Genomic DNA, 11,869 nt, shown 5'->3' with positions numbered 1-11,869 from the left:
GGTCATGGAACACAATAGCGATTGCTTCATCAAAATATTTACTGACATAAGCGACTTTAAGGGAGAATTTTCGTTAGGGGGAGGGTGATGGTCGCCTTAAACTTTTCCCCAACAGTAGAGAGTGCGTAGGATGTTAATTTGGAGATTAGGTTTGAATATGAAGCACTGCGAAGTCAGTATTAAGCGGGTCTTTCTTCTTTTCTTTTCTTTCTTTTCTTTTCTTTTCTTTTCTTTTCTTTTCTTTTCTTTTCTTTTCTTTTCTTTTCTTTTCTTTCTTTCTTTCGAGATCTCACGTTTTTAAGATATTCTTGGTTCGTACCTCGCCTCCGACTTAACTCTCTCTGGATATGATACCTGTTGACCATCACTTGTTTTCGGTTTCCTGGACCCTCTGTGTGTGTATTATGCTCTCGTGTGTGTGTGTGTGTGCGTTTTACGGTGTGTATGTGCACGTGTATGAAAAGTGTTCTTCAAGAACAGTTCGCTAAATCAATCCTCACTCTTACTGTTACTTAATCATCACCCTTTGTGGTTTATGTCAGTGTCGGCTCTCAGAGAGATTAACGGGTCTTTTTTTTAGGTATAAATATACAAAACTGGATTGCTAATTTACTGTCAAGAAGAAGGAAGAGTTCAAAAATCAGCTCCCCACAGCTCCAACTTCAGCTTTATGCATGACCTGGGCTACTAAAAAGACTTAACATGTTTGGAGAAGGTGAAACACGGTTTTCAGGTCTTTCCTTTCCTTAACGTTTATTCCTGGCAACATTGTGACCTGATTCTCCAGTCAGGTGTCAGTTGACGAGGTAATCACCTGTTAAAAATAAGGTGGAAAAATGTACCGAGATGGATTTACACCTGAAATTCGTTCTCCTGCACAGCTGTTGGCTATCAATAAGTAATGTAGTGTATGAATGGACTTTATGATGCAAGAAGCAGTAATATAAGTGGAGAAAAAAAAAAAAAAACGGTTGAGGAAGGAGCAGAGAACTTGCTTGAGTTTACAGCACATAAAGTGTAGGCACACTCATAACATATACCCGAACACATACACAAGTTTGAGAGGAGATGGAGGAAGGAAGAGAAAGATAAAATTAAAGAGACACATTGATCATGCATACAGGAAAATGCCAATTAACAGGAACACTTCCACATGCTCACATGTTCACATTGTTCATAGAAGACCTCACTGGTCTCAGTTTACCCAGGTCTTGACTGTGAAAAGGATCCGCCACCTCATGAGGAAGACTTACACTGGTTGACTAACTTAATATGTGGTCTTGGGAAAAACAAATTGTCAAAAATGTTCTATGGTTTCGGTGAAATTTTCAGCGCAAAAGCACAACTGTACCATCAATAAGAAATGCTGGTCGTGGTTGAAAATGAAACAAACCTGTGTTGGTCAGAAAAAGTCTGAGGTAGAACAAAAAGTTTAGGTTAAGTGGATCTCTGGGTTAATTATTCGCATTCTAGTTAAACAAGTTAAAATTAAGGACTGATCGTGATGTAAATTGTACATTGAACACACTGAGCACCGATCAGCTTAGTCCATAAACCTTTTGTTTGAGTTGTTTCCATTCATCGAAAAAGCCATGACATGTTACTATAATAAATATGATTTAGGGTTTTTGTTTTGTTTTTTTCCCCTAAATTTTGTTACCAAGTAATTTTTCCTGGTAATGAATACCCAAGATGTAACTTTGAGTTTTTCAAATATATAAATCAACAGCAGTTTGAGGAAGGAAAATAATCCATGAATACATGCGAGTAACAATTTGTTTCGTGTTTGTCATGTGTGTTCAGAGAGAAAGCCTATTTTTTAATAAATACCCTAGGAAGACAAGTGGATATTTCCTCATAAAGTCAACATTTGTTTGTGTGGAAGAATGGAATCCCCGGAAGATTTCCCTGTATACACACAAGTGTCCTCAATGTTTGCTATGTTCTTTAAGGTATCAACAGTCTAGAACTTCATGGAACTTACTGACAGATAAATTTGCGATTTACTTGAAAATCATTCAGCGAAATTTTTGTCCATTTGTGTATCTGTTGACTTTACTTTTTCTATTGGATGAAGAGAGGTAAAGTGATAAAAAGTATTGTTGAACTTGACACGATCAAAAACTGATGAATAGTGACAGGGAACATCATAAAAGCCTGGAAATACGGGCTCAGATGACCAGCATAACAACTATATTGCAAACAATAGTAACATCACAAGGTGATCATAGAAGACAGTCTCTCATCACAGTGAAAAGTCTTCTGGTGACAAAGAACATTAAATTCACCGGTAACATTGATGTGAAACACTGACACAAATACCAGTGGTGTCAAAACATTTGATACAAAATACCAAACGTTTGAAACAAAACAGGGGCATCGCACAAAACAAAAACATTAATAAATAAACAAAAATATCTGTATCTCACACTGACACAAAACAAACAGACCCCAGACTGAGTCACACATTTTATTGACAGTGACGCAGACAAAAGTAATGCCACCTAGTGACCGGACAGACAAACATCCACCACACAGTGACACAGAAAGCAGCTGCAGCAGCAACCGTAGCACAACATCAATGTGCTGCCCACGTGGTCTGATTACATCTTCAGACTTTGTATTAAGACCAGGCTAAAACAGTTGTTTTCCACATGCATGTAAAACTGTGGTCTTCGCAAAACAATTAACCTGTTTTCCAGTTTAGGTGCTGCACATTTGTTATTTTCAAAGCTTTTCTGATGTTGATGAGAGAGAAATACTAGTGTGGGTTGGGAACTGTGGAGAGAATTCGTGCGCGACGAAGAAAAAAAGAAAAAGAAAAGAGAGACAGAGAAGACTTCCTTTTGTTGATCCCTATCCGACTCCTGTATCCTGTTTCGCGATTCATTAAGGTCAGCGGATGTCTTCTTCCTGTTATAACGTCCAACACGAGACAAAAACAAAGGAGAGAACCACAGGATTTTTTCAATGTTTTTTTTCTGAAAAAAATGTGTGCCAGTCTCTTGCCAACTGTGTCATGAAGCTACAACTGAACTGGGAGAGAAAGAGAGAGGAGATAAGAGTGTGTGATGTGTGGAGGGGGGAAGAAGGGGAGCAGGAAACGTGGATGATAAGCGACTTTGTTCGGAAATCTGGATGTAACTGATTTGTCTTGTTTTGCTTGCACGGACAACCCTGTGAAGCCTGTGATGCACTGGTTCAGACAAAGGACCGCAAACTGTTGACTGTTTTCTTCTTTCTTTCAGTCCATCTCTGTGATGACGACGTATCCTCTTCTCTATCATAACACCACGTCCTCAATGGTAGACACTAAGTCTGGTCTGCAATAAGATTAACACAAAATTGTGTAACATGTGAAGAAAAAAAATCATGCTTTTCTGAAAACATTTTTAACGATGTCTACAGTTGTGATCATTGGCTTTCCTAGTGTTGTGTGTTTTGCTTTGTTTGTATCAGGTCGCTAAGCAGCCTCCTAAATAACTGTTAATGACGTCATTCATTTTAAACTCGATCCCTGCTGACACTCAACAGGTTAAAGGGTTTTGTAAAGGCGGAGCAAGCGATCGAAATTAGATGTTATAGTTTATTTGTGGGGTTTATTACCCGTGTGACATCGCTGGTTCACGGGAAAAAATTGTGACAAATGAACAGGCATGAAGAGGGACGAATGAAAAACAAGGAGATATTAAAATTGAAGCCAACAAATTTTTTTGAGGAGATAATTTTGAGGAGTCATCTTGCATTGTGCTCGGAGCAAATCTGCTAAAACTAATGCAGAAATGGAAATTCGTGATTATGACTGTGTGTAGCAGGCGCAGGGCTAATTGTGTCTGACAAGTCAATTTGTCTAAGTTTGCTCTGCAGCTTTGCTGGGTGACAAGGGAAGTGCTAGTGAACGGGAGGGTGAAGGAGGGAAACGTCTTGGAGACAACGCGAGCGCGAGACTGACGCGAGGCGCGAGACACGCAGCTTGCTGGCAAAGCCATCTGCTCGGCTCGAAGACCTGCAGAAAAATCTTCCGCAGATAAGATCGGAAGCAGTCACAAAAGTCTGTCAATATATAAACTAGGTCATATATTTTTTTCCTGGAGTTGAATATCTGCAGGAAGATTTTCCCGTACGAGGATGCATTCTCTATGTGAGAATGATAACCGCCTTCAATGTCCTCCGGAAGTCGGACCTTGCACTAATTTTGTAGAAGCCCCTAAAAATCTGATGTAGATAGTTCACGGTAGGTCGTCAGGTCTTTGAAAGTCCAATAATGGATGATGGAAAGTTAGATTCTAGACAAAATTTTAACCGAAAAAAAATTGAAAACAGAATATGCGGCCTGCTTAATTCTCGACGGACTTAATCGTTCTTATACGCAAAGAACACGACAAATCTACAGTTTACAAAAAGGTCGTAGTCTGTTATAAATAGATGTCCCATATAACCTAGTCTCGCTGGCAACCGAAACTCGAAAGATAAACCTTCCTTCAACTCCTATGTCATAAAGACATTTGTAATTTTTTTTTCCCCAAAAAGCAAAACAAAGCGCGATTATCGCATTCTTTACTGTGACGGACATACGAGTATACAAGTGTGCGTGCATGTGTGTGTGTTTTAATTACAAATAAAAAAAATGTGAGCATAAAGTCATTGATCTCTAACATACCGTGTGGAAAAAAAAAAGAGAATTACTACTAAATTGTCTTTGAAGACTTCATGCTCCTAAAGATTTCCGAGTAAAATGGAGAGAAGTTTAGCATGTTGCCTCTGCATGATGACAACAACATCCGCTTAAGGCGGAATCTTGGTGTCCGAGCGATAGAAGTCGTGTCCGCCACCGAGGCTCAGGTTCAAAGACTCATTTGTCTTGATTATACATCCGCCGCCTTCTATTTTTAGCCTGATGCGGCTTGTGCCTGCTGTCCGTCGCGAAAACATGTTTGTCCGACACACACACGCACTACTATATATTGATGTGACATGCATACTATACAGTAACATCATTAAAACGTTATAAAAAACCTTTATTGGGTTCGGAAAGCAGTGTTATATGGCCGATTTCCCGCGCGCGTGTTTGTGTCCTTGTAGTCTTATATTTGATAGAGGTAATTATGAATAGTTAGTTTATTTGTTTACATGAGACTGACTTCAGTCTTTATTTGCGTTTCTGCAATCGATCGATATACATGGTTTAAAAAAAAGTATTCATTTTCCTTTTTTTGTCCAACGTTAACTTGAAAACTGTTGTCAGTAGTTGTTGTTGTTTACTACCAGCTTAGAGGGAATATCGCCTGTGCAGTGTGGGTAGCTTCCAGAAACTCGATCAGAAGCAACAGCTAGTGATCATATGATATCAAGAATGATTTTCAGATGAATGATGGATTGCCTATCGCGTTTGCAGGCCGACATTCACTCGGTTTCTGATTGCCACCGATCCGTTGATGCCACTGTCGGGGGGGACACTGGTCCGCAGAGTCCCTGTCTCTAATCCACGAGCTGCGACGAAATGCTGTGCGTGACGGCAAAGGATGGCAGCGGTCACGATCTTCCAGATGCAGTAAACGGCTGCTTGGGTCCAACCGGCGAATTGGTATGCTCAAAAAAAGACGCCAGCATCTTCGTTTAGCCCAGGGGTATGAAGAAAGGTTGCTTGTCCAGTGGCAGACGACCTGCCTCGCTTCCATCACGCAAGCCTGTAGCCTGGCAGGCTGGATACCAGCAGGTAGACGCCCACTCGCGCAGTGCGACAACCAGCAGAAAAAGCGCCTACGAAGTGGCTTTGGGTGCTCTACTTCACCTGCTTCGTGCTCGTCGACGCAGTGGGGCGTGGAATGCAGGGTTGGCGCGGGAAAGCACGCGTGGAATTTTCGGTTAAGGTAGTCTGCGTCACAGGAAGTGAGACCCGAGCCTCTACTTCGCCAGTCGCCGCCATTTTGGTTGGCGAAGACACTGTTTCAGGATTGAGTGTTCTCTGTACAACCTGTCAAAATTCCGCTTTTTTCTCCAACAATGCCTCTGGCACAGCTGGCAGATCCATGGCGGCGTATGGAACTTGCCCGCGATACGGAGGTAAGCCGCTTGTAATGGCTGTTTTGAGTGTAGTTGTCACGACTGGGGCTGGATAGGAAGGGTTGCTCCGCTGAGCACCACAGTGTACTCTGTTGCTAGTCAAGTGCATGCACAACTGTCTGGCCTAATCTGAAGTTTACCAACTCGTCTGACAAGTTGAGCGGTGGTCACCGGTGAAGGTGTACCTCGATAGGTGATGCTGTCTCTAACGGGAAATAAAGCACCGCTGACATTTTTCCCACTAGTGCATCTTTATGACACTCGCTCTGTCATAGAAGGACCGAATAAAATGGGTACGAATACGAAGCATGCATTCCAGTCCCTTAAACAATGCTTTACCAGCAATTGTAAAGGGAGCGGTTTTTGATCAACATGTCGGTTCAAAATAGACGAGTTAACACGGTCTTCGCTTCAAAGATAAACCCTTCCTGTTTACAGTGACAGCAGTAATCGGTACAAATGTTACAGTGTGATTATATCAAACACCCGGCCCTGATACTGTAGTTTTAAACCGCTTAAAAATAAAAGCATACCTTATGTTTCATTATCAGGAAATGTTAAAGAAAAGCATAGATCAAGCAATTATGAAATTAATATCATAAGGAGTATTGCTTCTAGCAGACGAAAAGGAATACAGGAGCAGAATTTTAATTTGAAATTGTATTCATTGACAGCAAAGATAATTATTTCATCTTTGGCTTGCAGCATCACCTTTTTTTTTTAAAAAAAAAAAGATTAATTACAGTCATAATTAACACACACATTCATTACTGATTAAATGTATGACCATGACACTGTCTAGCAAGTGCTTTACTGCTGATAATGCTTTGTTGTGGTCATGCCAAATTTGATTTATTATCTCTAACAATGTTTAAAGTAAAATAGTGCCTATACTTACTAAACACCAGACAGTATTAGTGAAGACAATTTTCATATGGCTTATTTTGCATTGCTAATTGTCTCCCTCACTCAATGCTCGATGGCCATTTTGTAACAATTAGTAGTTATTGGAATACAAGAAGATGATATTATACTGTGTTATATATGCTATATATTATTCATAATTGTAGTAACTGTCTATATTAAGATCATTTAAATTTTATAATTAACTACGTATAGACTGACTCTTGAAGATGTTTCTTATAATTCTAATTTTATACTTTTATATACTGTTAAAATGCAAGTGAGAGGCCTGTGAAAACTGCATCCCATCCTTGTTTAGAGAACATCATTTACGGCACCACTATAAAAACCATCTTTAATAGATGTTTATTTTTCTCTGAACTTCTGCTTATTTGGCTTTGTTTTTCTTTCTGCTCTTAGGTGTGCCAGTTGGATTTGTTATCTGAAAATCAAAATGCATGCACATTTTTGTAAATGGAAAAAGTGATATAAATGTTAATGCAAGTTATCATTAAATTGTGTTAAATTTAAATAAAAAAAGGGGAGAGACTGACACATCCAAGTTACAGCCTTCTCTTGATATAATTAAGTTAATTATAAGTTTATATCCTGAATGAAGCTTAGTTATTGTTTACAAGCCATTTATCTGCATTCATGTGGAAACTAAGTGTGCAGTAGAGAAAATCCAACACAACCACCTTGATAGGCTTGAAAAGATTTGTAACTCATGCTGATGCTAACTACTGATATTAGTGAATTTGTTTGGCACTTGTATTTTCCCTCCACAAGAAAACCCCCTAAAAATCCCAAAACAAAAACTGTGGAACACTGGATAGGATGACAACATATAATGAAACTTAGCTATAAATTACGGCATAAATTGCACTGTAATGTAGTTTGTAAACCATCATTATCTTTATCTCTGCATTCTCTGTCACCATAATTTATTTTTCTATGATGGCTTTATGCCAAAGATAGTATGATAGAGACTGGCATATGCTGCTTCTTAAATGAGTTTTGAAACAGGGTGTATGTTGTTAAATCCAAGGCTTACAAATAAATCATCTTGTACATTTTTTTTTTAGTTGTTGTTCTCTTATCAGTCTAACCAAATTTGTCATCTGAAGCAAGTAATAGAATCTAGAAGTCTTTTTCTGGTTATTATAAGCATATTTTTTGTCAGATGGTGTTTGGTTTCCCTATTTTTAGATCTAAATTTTATCACATTCAATTGAAGGTACATGGCCTAGTTTTATTTGGGCGGGGGGTTGTCAGAAGGCAGTGCCCATCACTCTCTCCTGCTGCTTTACCTTCCCCAAGCCTCTATGGTGTTCAGATCCTTTCCTGACAGCTGGGGCAACTGGGTATCAAACTCACTACCTTTGTTTTCAGATGCCATTACTTTTACCATTCAGCTATCCACTTTCATAGACAAAAGCTACAAGCATCTAGAATGTCTTCCTTATGTCATTTCTTTTAAGTTGGTTATGAAGAGTGTAGTAAGCAATATGTGAGTGGCGATAGGGTAATAGATAGGGGAAAAATGCAGGAATTTAGCAGTTGTGTTGGAGAACTTTTTTGATTTTATACTGTATTGTTTAATGTGGCAGGAGGGGATTGTGATTTATGTTACTATTGTACTTTTTATAAAACTTGTAAGAAAGATGTCTATGAAGCTTTTAATAACCCTAAGCCATTACAGTACTGAAGTGGCTTAGGGTCATGATTAGATTTGAATTGCTTCCTTTGTTTTTAAAGTCCCTTGATCCTTTTATTCTTAGCTACAATTTTTTTTCAATTGCAGGCGGGGAGCACAGAAGACATTCTGGTGGATGATGAGGTATTTTGGTTAATTGACTTTAATAATAACAGGATTATAAATCTGATCTATCCGTGTACTGTGGCTTTTTTGTATTTTGGGGGATAAACCCATGAGTTTCAGTAGAGTTTAGAGAAAAAATAAATTTGTAACCTTTTTTAATTTAATATATTTTATACATCAACCCTTGTTGTGCCACACTTTGATTTCATTGTAGTTTCTGAAAGACGAAAGACTTTTTAATCGTCATGTGGTTGGTTGATGCTACATGAGTGAAGTATCCAATGACCTGCATGCTAAGTTGGTTGCCAGGTCAACTGTTTGTTGCCAGTCCCCTCATGTGCTTTACACTAGAGACCATGCATAACATTTTTATGTAAATACTTTATTTCATTATTTGTGGAGTCAGGTCTGAAATTATTCACTATGATATTGTACAGCTTTTGTTTTCCATGCACATGTGTAAGTCAGCAGATAAGAATTCTTTATAGGTTATAGAATACTTGGGTTTTTTTGGGGCTTTTATTTTTTTCAAATTTCCCCCAATGCTGAAATCTCCAGTGGAAGTCACTTGCCTCAAGGTTTTTGAGGCAGTCCATCTTAATTTAAAATAATACATATGATGCAGTTGATAGCATTATTAGATTTAGATTCATGTGGCATGATATTTAAAAATCCAGTGATGGTTTTACTATTATGGTAACAGTCATGATTGGGGATGATGCCCTTTAACAAATTTTAAGGTATAGAGTGTTTACCTAGAAGAGATGGTAATATTATTTGCACGTGGGCGACTGATCTCAGATACTAATTTAAGTTTGTTTTTGTTTTTTTCTTCTTCCCCCTTCCTAAGGGAGATGACTCTACAAATGAATTGGAAATAACCTCCGTTGCAAACAGGCAAGGGGAGAGGGCGGATCCTTCTCAGTTTGAGTTGCTGAAAGTGCTTGGACAGGGTTCTTTTGGAAAGGTGAGCTTGCATCAAATATTTTTAAGAGGAAAAGACTTTCATTTTCCTTGAAAAGTTTTTCCAGTACTATTATAATTTAATAAATTATTATAATTTATTGTGCTATAACATCACCTGTCACAAATTAACTCTAGATTGATTCCAAGCCAGATTCCAAAATAAATGCATATGTTACATGGCAGCATTGGCGTATTTGATTTTGTGATGCTTATTTATCATTTATCAGGTAGTAAAAGTAAAAGTTAAAAAGTAGAATTAAACAAAAACACTTAGTACCTCCCAAGAAAAGCTAAAAATTAAAGTATCATCAAAAAGTGTCGTCTTTTCCAGAGAACAAAACTGACCTGCCTGTTGTAGCTAGGAATATTTTAATGATGTTGACTGTGTGCCAGTAGCTGGCAGTGAAATATTGGCTTGGCAAAGGATGCAACTGTATTTTTCATCTGATACATTTTTGGTGTTTGTTGCTTAGGTTTTTCTGGTGCGCAAGATAACTGGGGCAGATGCTGGAACGTTGTATGCCATGAAAGTTTTGAAAAAGGCTACACTTAAAGGTATGTTGCTAGTTTTCATTTGGTGTTTCTTTTTTAACTGCTATTAAGCAAATTTATCATTTTGAATATTGGAGGGGTAGGGAGAACAAGTAGTGCAGCTTACTCATATCCTTAAAAAGCTAGCTATTTAGTTTACCAGTGCCAAGATGTCCTTTTTTTTATTTGTTTGTTTGTATTTTTGTTTATGTACTCCAGAATATAATTGTAAATCAATTTCTTTTTTTTTCTTCCTTCGGTATTTAAGTGGTATGCGCTATTTATATTTTTGTCATATTTATTCATTCACTAAATGTTACAACATTATCGATGTATATTACAGTACGAGACAGACAGAGAACCAAAATGGAGAGGGATATTCTGGCAGATGTTAACCATCCCTTCATTGTACGACTTCACTATGGTGAGTAATGTTCACACAATAGCCTGCTGGGTGTGTCCACAAATGGCAGATAAATGAGATCTTAGTGCTTATTTGTGTGTTATTCTCAGTCTTGTTGCTGTTTTGTGGTGAGCAGCTTTTTATTGGTAAAATGTAAAGAACGAACGATGGGCTGCATTATTATGCTTTCTGGAGTCAAGGCAGTCAAACATTCAAGGATATTGTTACAAGTTATCATTGAGATGCCTGCATATTGGCATATATGAACTCTGTATCCTACCATCATACCAATTGTGATGTGCTGCTGAAACCTGTGCTTAATGATATGGAGCATTTCAGTGTAATCATTGACTTCTGGGAATATTTTCTGGAGACCTGTTTTTGGAATATATGTTGAAACAGTGCTTCTGTTCTTTGGCATCCATGTAATACAATGTGGGATGGTGCATTTCACAAAAAGATCTGTCATGGTACCAAGTAACCTATCCTCACCATTGGCTTGTAGATGCAGCTATATATATCCAAAAATGACAGCAGCACTAAGACTGAGGTCCTGCCAGTAGCCTCTGCAAATACATTGCAATGTGGGCCATCCATTACTACTACTATTTCTGGGGTGACAGACCATCCAGAATCTTGGTGCTATTGATGCACGATTATCTCTTTAATCTCACCAGTTCAGTCTGTGTCCATCTTGTGCATCGCAGGATCAGTCATATCCAACCCTTCCTGTCAGTTTCTACCACTAAAACCTGCGGATCTATTTTTATGCAGTCCCAGATGGATTACTGCAACTCTACTTGTCAGTCTTTCCTAGTGGACAAACTTCCGAAGGGCTTAGAACAGTGCTGCATATATTGTCTTCCATTGGCAAAAAGCAGACCATGCTACACCTTTCTCCTTTGTGAGATTCACTGGCAGCCACCTCAAGCTCACATTGATTACAAGATCACACCAAAGTGCTACTGTTGTCTTCACAGTGTCACCTCAGCATACCTGCTGCAGATACTGCAGCTACCACCTCCATCAGTCTGCTTGTGTTGCCCTCCTCAGATGAGAAATTCGGCAAATGCTGCTTCTCCTGCTCAGATTTTGAAACTTGCTACCACTTTCTCTTCAAACTGTGTCGGCATTCAAATCTTGTAAGTCCAGCTCACAAACAGATTACTTTAAGAAATATC

General features: G+C 38.5%; 1 protein-coding gene across 1 annotated transcript in view; it reads left to right on the top strand.

Moving 5' to 3' along the window:
• The first annotated feature begins 5,486 nt into the window (after positions 1 to 5,486).
• LOC112566636 (ribosomal protein S6 kinase 2 alpha-like) overlaps positions 5,487 to 11,869 on the top strand; it is a 28,834-nt gene continuing 22,451 nt past the window's right edge. The window contains exons 1-5 of the mRNA XM_025242908.1: positions 5,487 to 6,063; positions 8,771 to 8,806; positions 9,639 to 9,755; positions 10,228 to 10,309; positions 10,629 to 10,709. Coding sequence (XP_025098693.1) covers positions 6,004 to 6,063; positions 8,771 to 8,806; positions 9,639 to 9,755; positions 10,228 to 10,309; positions 10,629 to 10,709 — 376 coding nt within the window. The 5' untranslated portion in view covers positions 5,487 to 6,003. The remainder of the gene's footprint in view (positions 6,064 to 8,770; positions 8,807 to 9,638; positions 9,756 to 10,227; positions 10,310 to 10,628; positions 10,710 to 11,869) is intronic.

Source organism: Pomacea canaliculata, linkage group LG6 (assembly GCF_003073045.1).
Source record: "Pomacea canaliculata isolate SZHN2017 linkage group LG6, ASM307304v1, whole genome shotgun sequence".
In the NCBI taxonomy this organism is placed as follows: domain Eukaryota; kingdom Metazoa; phylum Mollusca; class Gastropoda; order Architaenioglossa; family Ampullariidae; genus Pomacea; species Pomacea canaliculata.
Note: the sequence above shows the minus strand (reverse complement) of the source record. Positions and strands in the feature narration are given on the sequence as shown.